The sequence below is a fragment of the Plectropomus leopardus genome, chromosome 13 (genome assembly GCF_008729295.1).
Source record: "Plectropomus leopardus isolate mb chromosome 13, YSFRI_Pleo_2.0, whole genome shotgun sequence".
NCBI lineage: Eukaryota > Metazoa > Chordata > Actinopteri > Perciformes > Serranidae > Plectropomus > Plectropomus leopardus.
Genome location: NC_056475.1, coordinates 31605318 through 31624286, shown reverse-complemented (window position 1 = coordinate 31624286; position 18969 = coordinate 31605318). Strand labels below are relative to the sequence as shown.

The window sequence follows — 18969 nt, the reverse complement described above, 5'->3', positions numbered from 1 at the left end:
TCAGCAAGTTCTGTTTTCTTAACATGTTTAAGAAAACACAAATATTATTTACTAGTTTGCAACCAGTAGAATACAGATTTTTAGCAAAGAAAACTTGGTTGACTGAGTTTGTTAAAACTTAAAAAGATTGATTTAATTAAACTTGTCATTTTTAAGTTGCAACATCTTCTCAAAATTGTAAGTAAACATAAATGAAGAGTAATAGTTATATTTTCTTAAATTTTTCAAGGCAATCAGTTCCTATATTAAAAAAAAAGTAAAATTAACTTGTCAGTTTTTAACATGTCCCCAGAGTCATCAGTGATATAAGTGTGACAGTAAACACAGTGACAGCGCTGCTGAATTGTGTTTTGTCAGCCCACTCAATGGGTTTTTATTATGTCTCCAGCAACAAATCCATTTTATTCACAGTGAGAGTTAACACATTTCCATTTCCATACATTATATCCTCACATACATGTGGATGATACACCAGAAGATAGGTATATATGTTTGGGTAAATACATTTTAAACAGCAAAACATCCTGGATCATATTGCATTGCATCTGCTTGCAGTTGTTTCTGCAATATTGTGGGGGAGTAAAAGACTAAAAAAGACTGAAGAAGTTACATTTTGAGGATATTTGATACCACTTGTTTACTTCTGTAGATGTGTAGATCAACATAAAAATACTAGGAGTCATGGTGAGCTGTTATGATGTACAATCTTTTTCACATTTCCATTGAAAATGCACATATGCAGGTGGAGAGAAATGTCAGTGAGCATGTACAGTATGAGCAGTACCTGAGGTCAAGTTTCTTACAGTGGCTGCTAACAATATTTGGTACAATCAGTTTCTGGTCAAGGTGCATGTACATCTCATCACTCTCTTCACAGTCTGTCTGTGAGCGCTCCGCTAACACAAACACCAGTAGCTAATCTTCTCTGTGAAGTTTATTCATGTCTTCCACATTCTTGCCCTCAGCAGGTTGAACTGTTGCATTTCTGGCACACGTCCTGCGGAGTTGCCTGGGACGGTGCTCTGAGAACCAGTTAGAGACGGTCATGGCAAGGCGGAGAAGACCCAGGCTGATGCAGTGCACCTCTGAGGTGATGGGGATGTCAGAAAAGAGGGCGTGGTCCCTGCACATAAGGGCATTGCTGCATTCAAAGTCTTTGACAATGTTGAGGATCTCCTGGCGCTCGGCCTGTCGCATCATGCCTCTCACATTGAGCAGGGTGGAGACGTGCTTCTTCCTGTGGGGAGGAAGGATACAGGGAGGAAGAGGGACAGACGGGTGTTAATGGAATTTGGGTCTGTTTGGTGTCGTCAAAGGCTGTCATGACTTTTAGTAACAGTCACATCTCTGTGAGTCACAGCATCTGTTTCTGGTAAGGAACAGGACATTTGGTGCCACACTCATAAGAGCTTTATATGTTATTAGATACTAATGCTTTATAAATTGTCAATAATAAGAAAACTTAATATATAATCATTTCTATCCCCCCATTTTACTTGGTTATACTGACAGATTTCTCTCTCTCTCTTTTTTTTTTTTTAAATCTGCCACTGCCACAATCTGCAGGTATAAATTTTACAAATGAGGAGTTTTTACAATTATCCATTTCATCTCTTTTATATCATGCTAAAATGTAAATGTAATTCACTTTAAATACATAACTGTACAATAATTAAGTAATTATTTTCTAACAATTATTTTCTAACATTTTTTTGTGCGTGTCTCTCTTTCATTTTTGCCTTTTTACATTTTTCTTTCCTAATTTTAATTCATTTTTTTGTCAGCTTTTTCTAATTTCTTGCAATTTGTGGAACATTTCTTATCAAGTTGCCAATTGCCTTCCAAGCCATGTTTCCAAAAGAAATTAAACCATCTCACTTAGGGTTCAAAGGTTCAAATGTCTGTGAAAGGTGTCTCAATGTAACAACAAACTGGTGATAATCCAAGTTTCAAAGATTTAAAAAGCTGATCCTCTAAATAAGTAATCCAAGGTATTTGTACAGTGTTGTGTTTTGAAGAGTTGAGGTACATGTTGGGATGAGGAGGACTTGACTTCTATGCCCATGTGTCGGCGAAGAAGGTGTGCATGAATGTACTCTAAATCGAGCATTCAGAGAGCCCTTTGATCTCCTAAAATACTCACAGGGGATGCCATACAGTAAACAAAAGGGGATTGAGTCAAGCAGTGAGTTAGCATGTCTCCAGGTCTGAACTACTATGTTTTGCTCTCCTCTTCCACACCTCTCTCTCTTTGATTCCGAGCGTGGCACCAGTCTGTCTCCTGCAGGGTGGCAGGATCAGGAAGTACTCGGCAGCAGCTTCCTGTCTGCTCCACGGAGGGTTATGCGTCACACGCGGTGGTAGGTTGCCAACCGTCACCTGAGTCTTAATCTGTGCACAAACAGGCTCAGTGGCTGAGGCCCCCCTGCCCCCTTGAGGCCTCTCAGCCTCATCCATTCTCAAAACAGAGCCGCTCTCCTCTCCAAAAATAGCAAAGTTAATGTAGATATGTTTCCGTGCTGCTTTTCCTTGTTTTGATCCATTGTGACAAAAAAAAAACATACATAGTTTAACTTTTTTTCTTGCTTTGGCTAAGAGCCAAAAATAGCACTGTGAATGTGTAGCAATAAGCATAAAAAATATAGGACCTTTGGGGGTTCAGTAGAGAGAAGACCTGTTTTTATAGATGCTTCCTGGTGGCGACAGAAATGTTCCAACACTTTGAATTTGTTAAACCCCTCACCGTATATCTGGAAACTCTTTGACCAGAACAGCAACTTCCATCTGGATGGAGGGAGTGTCCTCCAGGAGAATGATGTCAGCAAGGTGGCAGATGATGCTGTCTAACCAGGATGAACTGGATTCCTGAAGCAGAGAGAGGAAAAAGAGCAGCAACAATTTCATTATTGTGCAACAACAAGTTTTCCTCACCATGACAAAACTTTAAATTCATTAGGACTGAGCACCGACTCCAGGAAATTATTTTTCTCTCAAATGAATAACATTTCCGAAGGGGCTAATGATGCTCAAACACTTATGAATGTTTGCACACTCACAGAACTGATGAAAAAATTGATATTTTATGGGTGTCATGTTCAGGTATACAAAAATGGCTCAGTGGTACCCCCCTGAAAAATTAAAAGAAGTAGCCCCTGAACCACAGTTCACCTACATGTAAAAAACTTGGAAGTTATATATAACATCCCAAAATGTACAAAAAAGCCTCTTGGACCAAACAGGAAGTCAGCCATTTTGAATTTGATGGACAGTTTTTGTGCACTTTTTTGCCATTTACAGGGGTAATACATTAACAAAGAAATGTAATCCGATCAACCTCCAATTTTGTCTGTACCATCTGAAGACATTCATCTTGTAAAGTTAATAAAAGCTTGAGTTAACATTAAATAGTGTGGCCATGTGGAGGCATCAAACTTCCATGTTTCACCATGAAACAGGAAGTGGGTTGTAACTATACTCTACATGGCCCCAAACTTCACATGATTGATGACAGTCCAGGCCTAAAGACAACTACATGTAAATATTCATTGTATTGGACCTTCTTTGGAAACTTGTTCAACCAAATGTAGAGTTCAGCGCATTTTTATGCTCTCAGACCTTTTCTAATTAAATGTGTTTATGAGACATGATAAACTGTGAACAATCAAACCTTCAGAGAAAACAGATTTATATCTGTAGAAGCTAAATGAATTACAAAACTCCAGACCAGCTTTTCTAGGTCATGTTTTTCCTTCAAAAGCTCAGTAAAATGAAAGCAGAATTCTTTGGCTTGGTATTCACTAAAAATAACACTGTCTTTTTTAGACAGTCATTAACCGCCCCGAGTTCCCGGTTTCCACAGACACTTCATCCCGCTCCTCAGCGAAAAAAGGCCATCAAGGCCATCCCAGGGCTACATCAAAGCTGGCCAGCTGACAGGAACAGGAAGTTCCTTCTGAACACAGCAGCTTCCTGTTGTCAGCTGAGGTGACGGACACTTGTTTGAACTCGCACATAGAAAAGGGGCAAATGCCACGCTGTCAGGCAGAGTTGTTTTACACCCTCTTCCCCCCTCTGGCAAGTGCTAACGTAAGCCCGGTCCATCCATCTCCATCTCAATGACGGCAGCCATTTTTCAGAACTCACTCCTGTATCAACACTGTCTGAGTTATAACTGACCTAGGAAGTTGGAGGGTCAGGCTCCATTCACAGCTTCCAGACTCTGCATTCCCTGCGCCAGCTCCACTCGGGATTTTTAAGAATCAGCATTTTAGAATTATTTATAATGCTCAGGGCCTCCTGGAGTGCAGTTATTAGCTTTGTTTTGGTTGCACTTTATTTTATTCTTATAGAGGTCCTAACTGTCCTTTCCCATTTTCTGTGTGTTTCCATGCACAGTTAAGTTGAGGTACAGTTATCACTTGATTAAACCATTTATTTGGACTACTGTCCTTGTCCCAGTGCACAAACATCAGGGGAGAACCGATTTAATGACAGAAGTATGTCAGACTCTGCCTTTCAGCTAGTTACTGTTGGACTGTCTAACGGTTGACCTATTATGTTACATATCCCCTTGTTTGTCCAAAAATATGTGGTTCTTGCCCTAGCACTCGCCATGTTGATATCTTTGTTTTTCTTCCCTTGTTTTTCTTTTGTTTTTCCAGCTTTCCAAATCTATGCTGTTTAACTTCTGGGTAAAAGCCCAGCGCGGAGAAGACAGTACATGCTCAGAATGCCTAGGCCTGTCTAGGTCTGGTTGAGTCGTATACATGAAAGAGTAAATCACCCCCCAACAGGTGTATTAGGTTGACTTCGAGAAATTTGACTGGGTATGTTTTCAGACAGAGTTACATGTTTACATATACTTATTCTAACATCATGTTTTTCTTTAGACAATGTGTAGGTCTAAGGCCAGAGGGATGTCGTATGCTGTAAAGCCCTCTGAGGCAAACTGTGTGTTTTGTGATAATGGGCTTTATAAATAAAATTGAAATTGAAAATGGCGCTGCCTGATACATTTAAAACTAATATGTTCTGTGTGAATCTGTACCCACCAGATCCTTAAAGAGTCCTTTCAGTTGTTTGGCCTCATCTTGCAGGCGGAAAGCCATCCTCTTCCTCATCTTGGAGGATGTGCATATGAGTCGTCCCCGCATGATGGCTCGGACATACTCCACCAGGACCCGTCGGTGCACCTCGCCCACCAGGGTCTGTCAGGCATTCAGATTGTCAATAACTGACCGATTAACATTTAACCTTCTAGCAAATTATGTAGAGCCCTAAAACATGGTAAACACTATCTGTGGTTGATGGAACAAGTGTTACCTGATAAGGTGGAGAGTCCATCCTTCTGAACTTCCTGAAGTGTTGTTTGATGCTGGCTTCAATGGCTTCAAAGGCCTCTGTGTTGTTCAGCCATTTTCTCTTCATCAGTTTGTCAAAGAAAGGCTGAAACGACAACAAACCAAGTTTTGATTAGAAAAGTAGACAAAGTAAATCTACTCAACTACTGTACCTCAGTGCAGTGCTCAAAGCTAATATAACTGATAATACTTTTTTACTTGTACGTAAGCGTAATTTTGAATTGAGCTTTTTTTTTTTACAATGCCTTCTTTGGAGTGATTCAACTCTCAAAACATTTACTAATAGAATAGAATGTCTTGTTGGATTTTACTCCAATTTAGTAAAAGTATCAGACTAATCATTAAACAACAGGCATACTACATGGATGTGAAATTGAGACATACACAGATCACTTTGTGTTGAGAACATTTAAAGAAGCCCTTAGAGCATTAATATAGCAGCGAACCACTATTTGCTATGTAAAGGTAAGGTGAAGTGATGGTGTCTTGAGCAGGGAAGATGTCACACATTACAATGTAATCTGAGCTTCTCTGTTCTTTGTTGTGGAAGATGACCCTGCAGTGTTTGTGTGTGTGTGTGTCCCAGTGGCTAGCTAATCGCTACCACTCTGCACTGTGCTTATATGGCAGTTTTTGCCAAGAAACATCATGTTGACCCAAAGTATTGTCACAGTTAAATAGTGCCCCACCTTGTTAACACCACTAGCTCTGTTTGCACTGTTTCTGTGATCAGCACTATTCATGCTGTTAGCCCTGTTAGCTACTAGCTGCACGCTCAGCCACAACCATGTCGAGAGCCGTGTGCAGACACCTTCTGAATTACAGATATACACTGAATATGGTTTAAAAGTCCTTTAAGGGCTTTTTCAAAATTTGTGTAACTATACAGGTCATGATGGGAATGTTGTTTATGAGACTGAGATGAGACGTGCTTGTGCCTTCCTTACCCTGATGTGCTCAAACAGTCTGTCAGTCAGCACCCTCACTGACTGGTTGATGATCCTGTCCAGGGAGGAGTTGGCTCTCTGCGCAGACTCCTCGCTGCCCTGTGGGTCACACTGCCTGCAGCGCTCCACTAAAGACCTACAGGACACAACAGCACATATTAAGCTGGACCTTCAGCAAATTACTGCACAATGTTAACATTTTTGCTTGAACAACAAATGGTTTGTCTACCTGAGAGGAGGGCAGCAGTTGACTAGAGCTATGGTCCTAGAAACATATCCATCCCCTCGGTCTCCAAATTCTGCCTGAGTCTCATGAAACATCTCTGCCTTCCTCTGGAAACTGGATAAATAGAAGTTTTATGAAAACATGCTGAATGCTAGAACAATCTATAAATGAATAATCCTGTCCTGTCCCGTTACAAAAACAGAACCCCAATAATGAGTTCCACTATGCAGATATTTGTTAGCATTTCACCGTCTCCAGTTTTCTCGTCTCAGAGTCAATGGGATTTTTGAAAGCGCTTTTGCTTAGATGCCTGAAATAAGGTCTGTGTTAAACACAAGCTGAAGAGAGTTTCATGTTTTATCTACAACATAAAATACATAAGTGAATACCCCACTGTGAACTTGAAGCTTTTATGTGTGAGGGTCTAAGGATAGAGGGATGTTGTATGCTGTAAAACCCTCTGAGGCAAATTGAGATTTGTGATAATGGGCTTTATAAATAAAACTGACTTGACTAAAAAAGGCAGCTGCTAACAAGGGGTTTATTGGGACTATAGAACTTCATCACGCTGCGTTTCACCAAACATGGCTTTACGGCCTTTTTGTGGTGGTGATGCGACCATAATGCAGTAGATTTACAGCCTAACATTTCATTTTACTTCTGGTGATTGCATTTAGGCTGCAATACTAATTGAAATAATTCAAAATCCAACACAAAAATTCCATAGGCTTTTTGACAAGAGATCCAGGGCAACACTAACTTCCTGGATTCAAGGCATACTTAAATCAAACCTACCAACACAAGTTTACTTTGTTTTTACAAAGTGCCAATAACACAACTTTATTTTATGTATTATAATTCTGAATGCAATTTTTTAAAAGTCTGGTAAAAAAAAAAAAACCCCAAGAAATCACTTCGTCACAAACTGTTTCCCTGACTTTTTGCCTCTCTGACAGCATGTACTCACCTGTAGAGAAAATCAGCCAGTCCAATGAGACTACAGCGTGCCACTCTCGCTCCCAGAAATTGGTTCACAGATGTAGATCTGTCTAAGTCCACCTTCAGCCTCTGGAAATGTGAAAAACAACCAAAAACACATCTCTATCTGTATTTCTAGCTAAAAATCTATTTTACTAAAATCAATTCACTGTGAGAATGACCTGTGACAATGTACCTGGATGACTGAGCGTGCTAGGTGAGACTGAAATTCCTCTATGTGCAGAGTCTGGGCCCATCGCCTCTCCTCTTCATCCAGAACCTGAATCAGCTCGGTTGTCACCTTCTCCTGAAAATCCCAGCATTAGATTAAAAATCAGGGCAACCTCTAGCTCACTGGGTAGAGTGTGCGCCACATGTGCCTAAGGCTTCTGCAGAGGCCCAGGTTCGAGTTCGACCAGTGACCCTGTGCTGCGCGTCATTCATTCCCCCCTCACCCTCCCACCTTTCCTGTCTCTCTCACACTGTCCTATAAATAGATGGAAATGCCCCCAAAAATAACCTCAAAAAAATAACTAAAAAAAAGTAAGTCTAAAAAAAGACCATTCCTCACCCTAACGATACTGATGCAGTCTTGTTCCAGCCTGTCCACTGTGTCTTGGGGGAGAATGGGCTCCAGTGGAGTATAGTTGATGGGTGTGGTTGTGCTAATGGTTCCAAGGACATCCCTGATAGAAAATTACAAATCATTACAAAACCAGTCGAGTTTCCACATAGGTACAACATGTTTGATATTTCATTATAACATGAGACATTCTAGGTTCATTGTCTATTAAGGTCCCCTACCTGTTGTAGATGTTGTAGAACCAGTCCAGTAAAGAGTAGACGTCTGTGATCTGCAGCGGGCCACTGGTGATGGTCCGCAGACGTTTGGCCACAGCTCGATGGTAACTTTCCACATACACCTGAAAGGCAGCAAACTCCTCTGGGTAAATGGATACAGCATTCCTCCTCGCCGCATCCAGGTCATCCACCATCCGACTCCTCAGGCGCTCCAGGTATGAGGCCAGCTGGCCTGCCTGGGTGTCCACCTGATGTGGCAGGCTCCAGTCTGCGGCCTCCATCACTGCCTGCCTCCACTTCATCTTCAGTCGCCGGGGACGGTGGCTGGCCTGGATCTGGGGGCCCTCTCCCTCTGGTTTAGTCGCCTCTCTCAGGACCCAAGCAGCATCAGCATGCTCTTCCTGTTGGATCACCAGCACCACCAGCCCAAGGTTAGGACCAGCACTGGGCTGGCGGAGGGACTCCCGCACTACGTCCCACATCTCCTTCTGCAGGGCCTCATACAGGAGCTCCACGTCCTTTTCCTTCCGCCGACTTGAGTCCAGTGTTGCACTGGAGCTCAGAGAGTCGTCTAAGGATGAGGGCGATAAGGGGAGCATGCCGGGAGGGGTGCTGGGACAAACAGTAGGAGTGGAAGTAGTTGTGGGTGGAAGGAGAGACAGCAGCTCACACTCTCTCTCCAGCTCTTGAATATGTGTGTCGGCCAGGAGAAGGTCCCTGTGGTTGACCAACTGTAGGATCTCCAGGACTGTGGGGAGCAACAAGAGAACAGGGCTGCTGTCAGAAAAACACAGGTTATCCAACAAAAGTGTGTTTCTGTGTCTATGGTTATTGAGGAGTTGTGCGTGTGCCTGACTGACAAACTGGGTCATTTGTTGCTCATTCTGCACACTCTTCTATTCCTAGCTAGGTTCCCTGTGGAGTCTGTCAACAGTAGCTTGGTTCAGCTTCTACCTAGAGGAACCTGGGGTAGGAGGAAGTGTGCTCATTTCCTGATTTCACAGTCTATTGGTGATTGAACCCAGTGACTCAGGGATCTGGGGATTTCTCAGCCTCATCAGAGAGTTGTCTAGGATTGGTAGGAAGTACGGCTGAAGCTTGACCAGGAAGAGCAAAGTTGTCTAACACAAGGGAAACTCCTCGCAAAAGGCAGATTCCTCTTTGTCACTTGATTTGTAATCAGCATCTGGACTTTTTATACTCAATGTTTTTCTTTGACTGTTACCTGAGAGGGGCTCTCTGGTTTTGACCACCGGCTCCTCCTCCTCTGTTTCCTCCTCAGCCTCTTGGGAGGCCTTGTCTGATATGGACTCCCTCTTCAGCTTGCCCAGACTGACCATCCTGAGGAAGGAGGGCCGCCTGGAAGCCTCCGCCTCGCTGTCTGTGAGGCTCAGGTTTCCGCAGGGCAGGCTCTCTCTGCGCTCCTCCTTACGTCGACCTGTAAAGCTGCACAGTATCCACGACAGCAACCAAGAACATTAATTAGATAGATACATTATTTATACCAAAGGAAATTCATGAAGACTTTAAATATCAGACTGCATGATTTGAATATACAGGAATGTATGAGTAGGAGTAAGATTTAAAGGTCCAGTGTGTAAAATTTAGAGAGATGTATTGGCAGAAATGGAATATATGATAAAATAAGTATGTTTTCTTTTTTGTATAATCACCTGAAAGTAAGAAACGTTGTGTTTCGTTACTTTAGAAGGAGCCGTTTATATCTACATAGAGAGCAGGTACTATTCATGGAGATTGATATGTTGCACTGCCATGTTTCTATAGTAGCCCAGAATGGACAAACCAAACACTGGCTCCAGATACGAACATTTGTGTTGTCTCGTTTTCGTGTCAGCCTACGTAGTTTTAAGCCCAACAGCAAAAACCAGCGCCGGAGTTCCACTGTTTGTAATGTGAAAGTTCTTCATTCAGTGTATCTAGTGGTTTAAAGTACCGGATCCATTTATTTTGGAGAGAAAGCGACCTTTGTGGATCGGCTTCCAGTCAAAACCTCCTGAACCTTTGGATCATAAGTTATCAGAGAAAAAAAAGGAGACTCCACATTAGCATGTTCAACGACATGCCAAATTGCGTCAGAAATACATGGATTTTTATGGTGAAACTGCTCTGATTTTTATACCTTTTATTCAGTTTTTGATCATTTCTAATCACTGGATCTGTTTGTTTTGGAAGGTGACCTCTGTGGATAATTCAGTCCATGGTAAAAACCTCCTGAATGTCTGGATCACAAAAAGTTGAGTGCACATTAACTTATGAGAGAAAAGGGGTGAGCATATTGTGGGCAATCAGCCTGTACTTAGGATTTGTTTGTTTTGGAGAGGAAGAGACATCTGTGGATAATTTGGCTCCTGATAAAAAAAACCTCCTGAATGATGAAATCTGAAGGACTTCTAACCAGAAGAAGTTTTAGATGGTTGCAATCTGAAATTCACAGCTAGACTCCACCAAATCCCCCTACATTTTACACACTTTACCTTTAAAGACTTGACTTTGTATTGTAACCTGCAGAATAGCCCAGTAGCATGTTTGGAATGCCACATATTCATACATCTGTGAAACTGTAAGCATGACTGCCTCCGTTAAAAATAGTCCTGTTGAGTAAACACAGCAAGTACGCAACATGTCACAGAAAAACAAAAGAGGTTCCGTAGATAAACAAGTTGCTATAACATATTACATAACTCCTCAGGAAATAAGCACACCATATGCTATTCTATTAGTGACTGCCAACGGTAACGAGGAATTTTCCATCTTTCACCCCCTCGCTCTGGGAAAGACACACTAATTCATCTCACTATTAGAACTCTGTATTTGCAGCTGCTTAAATCTAATTAGAATAACAGTTTTTGGTAACAGTAGGCAAGATCAATATTTTACGAGCCTTTTCTACCATTTTATTCTACTTCATCATGATTGGTTGTAGCAGAGCTCTTAAGAAAGGCTTACCAGCATGTAAAAATGCAGGCTATTTTTTTCCTTTTTCAGAAAGAAAAAATGTAATTCTTTAGGTTTACTTAGTATATGCTGTCGCTTCACAAGAATGTTATCCACAACCAGTGGTAGAAGAAGAATGCATTTCCTTTACTTAAGTAAAAGTACAAATACCACACTTTGAAAATCCTCTGTTACGTGTAAAAGTTCTTCATTGAAAATGTTAGTCAGGAAAATGCATTTAAAGTATTAAAAGTATCCAACGCAGAAAAACACTCCAACATCAACATTTTTTTTATAAAAAAGAAAGAAAGAAAAACACTTAAATGTTTTTTTTAAAATGGCTTCTTCTTCTTTTTGTCAATTGGCTTTTTGATTATTCAGCTACTCATTTTATAAATTTCAGTAATTTTGATTATAACAAAACATCATATTTTATAAACTTGTCTTTGTTTTTATGCAAAAATCTTTTTGTAACGTAACTAGTAACTAAAGCTGTCATATAAATGTAGTGGAATAAGAAGTAGAATATTTCCCTCTGAAATGTAATGGAGTAAAAGTGTAAGGTGGAATGAAAAAAATATATACAATTACTGCAAAATTGTACTAAAGCGCAATACTTGAGTAAATGTACTTAGTTACATTCCACCACTTTCCACAACTGCTGAAGCACTAAAAAGGTTTTACTCTTCATATCAGAGATCCAAATTATTTGCAATTCAACGACACACAACAGTTAAAATCTAAAGTTTGAACTCATTCTCCTCACCGGAGCAGGGTCATTATTCCTTCAGAGCCCCTGCGGAGTCCTTTCCTTTTTTCCCTCTCTGGTGGGAGGCTGTTTGAGTTTCCAGGGCTGTAGTGGGGAGAGTTGTTCCCCCATACATTGCGTCCCGATATGCGGAGCCCCTTCCCCAGTTTTCCGAGGGTTTTGAGGGGCGACACTCCACAGATCCGCTCCAGAGTCCCCCTGAGGGGCTTCCCTTTAGGGTTCCCTGCTCCATGCCTCTCTGCATTCACCTCGTTTTCTTCCTCTTCTCCATCACGGGAGGACCTGAGCTGGAAGTTTCCCCTGACCTCCCCCATGATGAGGCCCATGTCACCTTCATTCCTCTCATCCTCATACAGGTCCACATCCTCAAAGGGGTTTAAGTTCTTCAGGTCTTTCAGGTCATTCAACTCCTTTAGATCATTGAGATCATTCAGGTCCCTGAGGTCCAAGTCCAGCCGGGGCAGGATCAGTTCCCCATTCACTCTTGGGAACTCGTGGCAGCTCTTGGACCTTCCTGGGAGCTTCTTCAGAATGGGCATGGTTGCACTTTAGATTTTACCAAACTGCAACACAAGGACAGTTTCAGATTTTGTCAGAAGATTCAGCTATACAAAGTCCAACTATATGAGCATTTAATTGTTAAATAATCTTTTTTTTTAACATTTAGTCAGACACTATGAACTTTAACATGATTTAAAAATGTTAAATAAGTTAAACAAGATTAACAGGAATCCTTTATGACAATATTGATACTAAAGAAAATGATTAACAATCAAGATATCTTGCAAAATACCTGTAAACTCTCTTTCCCAAAGACATGACTCCATCCTCTCAGCACAAAGGAAATTAAACTTATGAAATGTGGAAAACATTTTGTGCTGGTGCATCAGCCATCAGACAGTTTATATAACTCAAAGCAAAAACATCCGTTCACATGTCGGTTATGCAATGCGCTGCACTTAGTAAGTAGGAAATATCTTTTCAAAATATTGCTGTGTTAACAGACACTGAACCACAACCTTACGCAGTAATATATCATTCAGAAAGAAATAGTTAATATAATATATTTTCCTTTCTTCTGTTAATTTGAGGAATCTGTCTTCATATATCATATAATATTTTCTTACTCAGCCCAATTTAAAGATTCTTTTTAAGAATTTCTATTTCTATTGTTAAGTTAAAAGAAAGAGCTAGAATGTAACACACACACACACACACACGCACGGTATTTTGTCAATAACATTTTAAAATCTAATGGAACATGGGCATTTTGCTTTTTACTTTTAAGGAGATAATGTATCTAAAGACACTTACTGGTTAAATAATAATTTTTAAAAAATCACTATAAGAACTCAGCCACAAATATCTTCACTGACACAGAGGAAAAAAATCTAATCTTAAGAAATCAGCAATTGTAAAATAAAATATGTACAGCAATCCACTGCCCTTGAGGTATTCGAGTACAGGGGTTCCCTTACAGATAGGCGATTAAATAATAATAAAAAATAAGAATTATGAAACTGTCAGCTGCTAATGTTGATAACTTTCAGTTATGCATGAAGCTTGTTCCTTTTCCTCAGAAAAATTATTTTGGCTCCCCAACACAATCCAGCTGCTTTGTGTTTAAGTGTCTCTGGAGCCTCATCCAACAGAATTTCACCACAATTACTGAAAGAAATATTTTTTCAAATGTCATCCAACCAATTGGCAGTTCCTGTGGGGCCCATCAGATGGCAGTCTGAGGCCCAGTGGTGGTTGAGAATCAATGCTCTGGTGCAGGGCTATGAATTCTGACAGTTATTAGAGTCTTATTCTCAGTTAAGAACCTTAAGCTTTCTAAGTACAATATATTCATCAACTCTCTTATCCACATATCATATGTTGGTGTGCACACTACCTTCCACACACAGTACAATAAATCTCCCTGCCACAACCAAATGAGATGGCCTGAGTTTCATACTGGCTTGTCATAAAAGTAACCATAACCATGGGTAACACACTCATGGCACCAGGACATCCACTAGTGGGTTAGACTCCCAGTTCTTCTCAGACGGCTGTAGAGAAATATGTAAAAACACTCTTCAAATATATACTATTCAAATATTGTGCTCTCTATATTTGGAGGAGTATAGCTGCACTGTGTTCAGTTCTATCAAACCAGAGTTAAATAAACTTTTATGCACACTGGAATCTCCTCCCAAACCTCTAGAAGACTGCCCCCCAACCACAGACCAAAGTTTCTGATACTCTCGAAGGAGTTTTAGGAACATATTTCTTATAATTAGACATATTTTTCGTACAAAATCTCAGATATGCACATGAAAAGATTGAGCTCTCTGCACCTGCTCAATCAGCATAAACTGCCCATCAAGATAAAGAGTGCTTGAGTCTGTGAAGATTCTGATTTGTGAAAACTCAATCATTTAAACTAGGGATCAATACAGGACTGGAAAATACTGCAGTACCAATCTGCTGACTGAATGTGTAATCTGTTTTACTCCCAGATTTGAAGAGAATTCCTGATGAGGTCTTCTTACAAAGAGTCTGCCAGTGAGAGCCGAACTGAAACCACCCTCATCTTTTAGTTTATCAAGGTGTTTTTTAGTGATTTTTAGAGATGTGAAGCTCCATCTAAAGGGCAAACTGTTTTTTTTTTTAAGATAAAACAGATATGAAAGACATGATGACCTGGAGAAGAAGCCACCATTCTGGCAGTGTTTATTCTCCTAGTTCATTGCACCTCCTGAAAACGTGCTCAAACAGTTCATTAGTGAGAGCCGTTGACAGCTGGCTTGACAAATACACATCTGCTTTGAGGAAAAGGTGTTGCAGGATACCCTGTGGATCTATTGGGGTTCTTGTGCTGCATTCAGTTGCCTTTCACAAGCATCATTTGAACCTTTGAAGCCTGTACAAACCAGTTGAATTTTTAACATGTTGAACAATTAACATGTTGGCAAGTAATGTCCCACAAAAAGAAGGGGAAAAAAACAGAAATTAAAAAAAAGGAAATGTCTAGTACAAATTATATCTTTAAAAATATGTCAAAGAAAAAAATTCATTTATTATTTAATCAAATATTAGCATTTTTACATGTAATTTTCTTATTTGTTTTTGGATTTTATTTTATTTTTTTTATTTTCAGGTAACTCTCTGGTTATTTATCTTAAACTTTTCTCTTTTTGGCTTATTTTCAAGTATTTATTGGTAACTGAAGTTGCTTCTTGTAACTCTTTGTGGCCGGTGTGAGACGTTTTGGTTAGTAATGACAACAGGATGTGAAAAATATCACCTATACCCATTTCCTAAATGAGGGTCTAAAAGTTCTTCTGTGAGCATAGCACATGCTGCCATGAAGGCACGCTGGCAGCCAGTGAGATAATATTCCCTTATGATGTGTGCTTCACATGCAGGATATTTAACAGGCAGCATATGTTGAAAAATGTGCCGCCCTGGCATAAATCCAGGGATATTTCCTCATCCAAGTAAATGTTTTGAGCTAGTATCCTTCTAAAGATTTCAGTTTCTATTTGCAGCTATTGTTCTATCTATCGGTGATATGATGAATCCTTCAACATGAATTAGTGAAATATTTGCTCTATATAAAGGTGGTGAAACTTCAGGCACTTTTCTTTAATGTATGAAGAAAATGGAAGAACAATTTTATAACTGCAGCATCATCTTGAAAAATTACCAAAGCCATCAGCAGCAGGGCTCTTAATACTAGAAAAGAGGAGAAACTAGCCAACCATTTATTGTAACATATGAATCCATGATCCTAACCGCTTCTTCAAAGCTTTGATCCAAACTAGAGGAAAATTTCTTAAACCAAAATATTCCTTGTTGGAATGTTGGTTTGTGAATGTCATTGTTACCTGTCACACTACACTGTTCTTTTCAATATTATGTGATTCTTCCATATTATAGAATTGATGTCATGTGGTTATACTAACAACATGACATCATCCTGACTGAAGTTATGGAACTAACAGGTTTAATGTCTCTAGTACTCTGTTCTTGAGCTGAGTCTGCCATACAACTTAACGGACAGTTTTACTACTTTTATGTCTGTCCTTAACAGTCACATGCTGATATGTACATGAAAATGTATGCTAAAATCTCAGTTGACATCAGGGTCATCATTGGGGGTAAAAATGCATTCCTTAGTTCAGCCAAAGTTAATATAAAGCACTTTGAGCTGTTTGAGTCTGTGTCTGTGTTACTGTCCATCCACTGCAGCCCAGTATGGAAACACAGAGACGGACTTTAGTAATACAAAGACTGTCACTTTGGATGACTGCCAACTCAGATTGCTCAAGCTTCACATTAGCTTCAAATGAAACTTAAAATGTGTGTTTGCATTACGTTAGATGGGGATTTCTTCTCAGCCAGTAAGACAGGATGAATGATTACTAATAACTCTGTCAGTGTGAGCATGCGAGGACTGTTTTAACATCGACTACACATAAGATAGACAGAGGCTGAACATTTAACACCAGTGTTAGACATTGTAGAATGACAATGTGTAAACACCTACACCTGCATATTATCCAGAGATAATTTCTGCTATAGTTTTACTTTCACTCTCAAACAAAATGCATATAATATAGCCTCATTAACCCTTTGAAACCTGAGCAAAGTGGTTTGATTTCTTTCAAGAACACGGGCAACCAGCAACAAAACAACACATGGCCCAGAAATTAACAAAAAGTTAGTGAAAAGTTACAATAAAATGACCTAAACAAGGAGGAAAAAACAAAAATGTAAAAAAACAACAAGAAAATTATTGTTTACATAATATAATTTTCTGGATGTTTTTCACACTTTTAGGATAATTTTCTAATAATCCTTCCCCTTTTCAGACTCATGTTACAGTAATTTTCTTGTCACCTTTGACCAATTTCTTGCAATTTGTGGGACATTGCATTGCTTTTTTCCCCTTATGTTTAGGGAAGAAATTCCATGGTTCTGTTTCTTGCACTGTTACACTGTTACTTGTGTTACTTGTTTTGTTTTGCACTGCTAGACTCGTACTTTTTATATTTTATATTTTATATTTTATATTTGTATCTTCTATTTTATCTGGGTTTTTTTTCTATATTTATGTTGCACCAACCCACCAGAACAAATTCCTCGTATTGTGTTAACTATACCTGGCAATAAATCTTTTTCTGATTCTGATTCTGATTTCTGATTCTGATTCTGATTCTGATTCTGAAGTCAAACTGATTTGCTCAGGTTTCAAAAGGTCAAATAACTTGTGATAGGTGAACGCAGGACAGGAAAACTGATGTCTAACTAGGTTTTAAACGGTTAATTCTATTTTGAAATTATCAGACCCAAGACTTTAAAGATCAGAGTAAATTCACTCTATGTACATATACTGTATGCCTTATCCTGTCCTGGTAATAACTTTGTACAATCCACATCCATGTTGTTTGTCCACAGCAGGGTTGCATTGTAGTTATACATGCACATCTGAAAGCTTCCTAATACGACCACAGTCCTCTGAGCAGCTGCAGTGTCCACGGAGAGAATGACTGATTTTTAGCTGGCACACTGAATTCAAAGTAACAACGCTGTGCCTTGGCAGCTGACTCTTCATCTGACTATAGTCACCATATGGAGATGTAGAAATATATCCATGACAAACAGAGGAGACAAGAATAAGATACTGATCATCAGTACACATTCACCTCAGAGTCCATGTCTACAGAAAGCTGCTTTGAATTGTTCGGGACATGCTACATTCCACAGTGCTGCACACGGCTAAAGAAAGCTCACTCTATTCTCTCTCTGTTACGCTTGACATAGTTTTCTCAACTTTTGTGCAGTTTGCATTTGTGGCATTGCATGTGTAGTTTTCTAAAAAATATAGTTTGTATGGAAATATAACATTCAAATATTGCGAGTAATAGCTCTTGTTCTTACTGTGTGTGAGATATGTCAGAGGAGTAAAAGACAGGAAAACACTTGATGGCTGTAAAAGAGTTTATGACCCTTTCAGAACAAAAACATTTCTTGAGAGAACAAAATGTGACATGAAGGTGGCAGAGAACATCAACGCCGCTTTGTTATTATAGAATAGTTCAAACAATTTAACCCTCATTAGGTTCCAAGATAATATAGAACTCTTTTGAACTAAAGTCAAACCAGAATGGTGAGTCTCCCTAAAAAGCGAGTTTGCTCATTATAACATAACAAAAAAGGACAAGTCAGATGTTTCCTCAGATCAGTTATTGAACAATGCAATCATGCAATCAATGTCAAGGTCACAAAAAATGTCTCAGCACTGATCTATGTATGGGTTAAATAGACAACTGTAAAATAATAAGTCCAGACCCAATAAGTTCTGCAGAGAAGCATTGAGACATGAATCATGGGAATAACTGAAAGCACAGACAACAGTTCTCCCTAAATGATAATTCAAGCATCAGACTCCAAACTGAAAGGCTGTGTGTGAATGCAGAGGATGAGACTCACCAGATGAGATTGCCTTCAGTGTTTCAGCACACTGTCATCCTGGACTGTGCTGGCTGTGCAGGCTGCCAGGCTGTGGAGTGTGTGCATGTGTGTGTGCGACTGATGAGTGTAAGAGCGTGTCCGAAAGTACTCAGTGACTCAAGAGAGCAATGTGGCTGCCTGTGGTTTCCTGACAGCCTCTATTGTGGTGGAAGGTGATATGTTTTCCTGAGGAAAGGCCCGTCCCGTCCTTTCTCCCCCTCCTCTGCCACGACCCTCCGCCCCCTCCGCCCCCGCACCCTGGAGACCCCTCTAATTACACTAATTGCATTAACTGTACAGAAAAGAAGGAGGACAGAGCATTCCTGTGGAGTTTTATGATTTAATCAGCCCCACACACCCTGTGTGTGTGTGTGTGTGTGTGTTTGTGTTTGTGTGTGTGTGTGTGTGCCCTGACTGATTTTAGCTCAA

The 18969-nt window shown here is 39.9% G+C and overlaps 1 protein-coding gene across 1 annotated transcript; it reads right to left on the bottom strand.

The window, feature by feature from the left end:
* Positions 1-343: 343 nt before the first annotated feature.
* exoc3l2a (exocyst complex component 3-like 2a) lies at positions 344-18711 on the bottom strand. The gene is made up of 13 exons (XM_042499965.1): positions 18520-18711; positions 12034-12599; positions 9538-9758; positions 8316-9060; positions 8083-8197; positions 7708-7818; positions 7501-7601; positions 6537-6647; positions 6308-6443; positions 5323-5445; positions 5052-5207; positions 2744-2865; positions 344-1237 (listed from the first exon to the last, which is right to left on the bottom strand). Exons 2-13 carry the CDS (start codon positions 12573-12575, stop codon positions 916-918), a joined length of 2805 nt encoding a protein of 934 aa, XP_042355899.1. The 5' UTR covers positions 12576-12599; positions 18520-18711; the 3' UTR covers positions 344-915.
* Between the last annotated feature and the right edge of the window lie 258 nt (positions 18712-18969).

Excerpts from the sequence above, each read along its gene's own strand:
- exoc3l2a (XM_042499965.1), bottom strand. The coding sequence starts at position 12,575 with ATGCCCATTCTGAAGAAGCTCCCAGGAAGGTCCAAGAGCTGCCACGAG. Across the intron at positions 9,061-9,537 it reads AACCAGAGAGCCCCTCTCAG|TCCTGGAGATCCTACAGTTG; the intron begins GTAACAGTCAAA and ends TGCTCCCCACAG. Across the intron at positions 2,866-5,051 it reads AAGGACTCTTTAAGGATCTG|GAATCCAGTTCATCCTGGTT; the intron begins GTGGGTACAGAT and ends TCTCTGCTTCAG.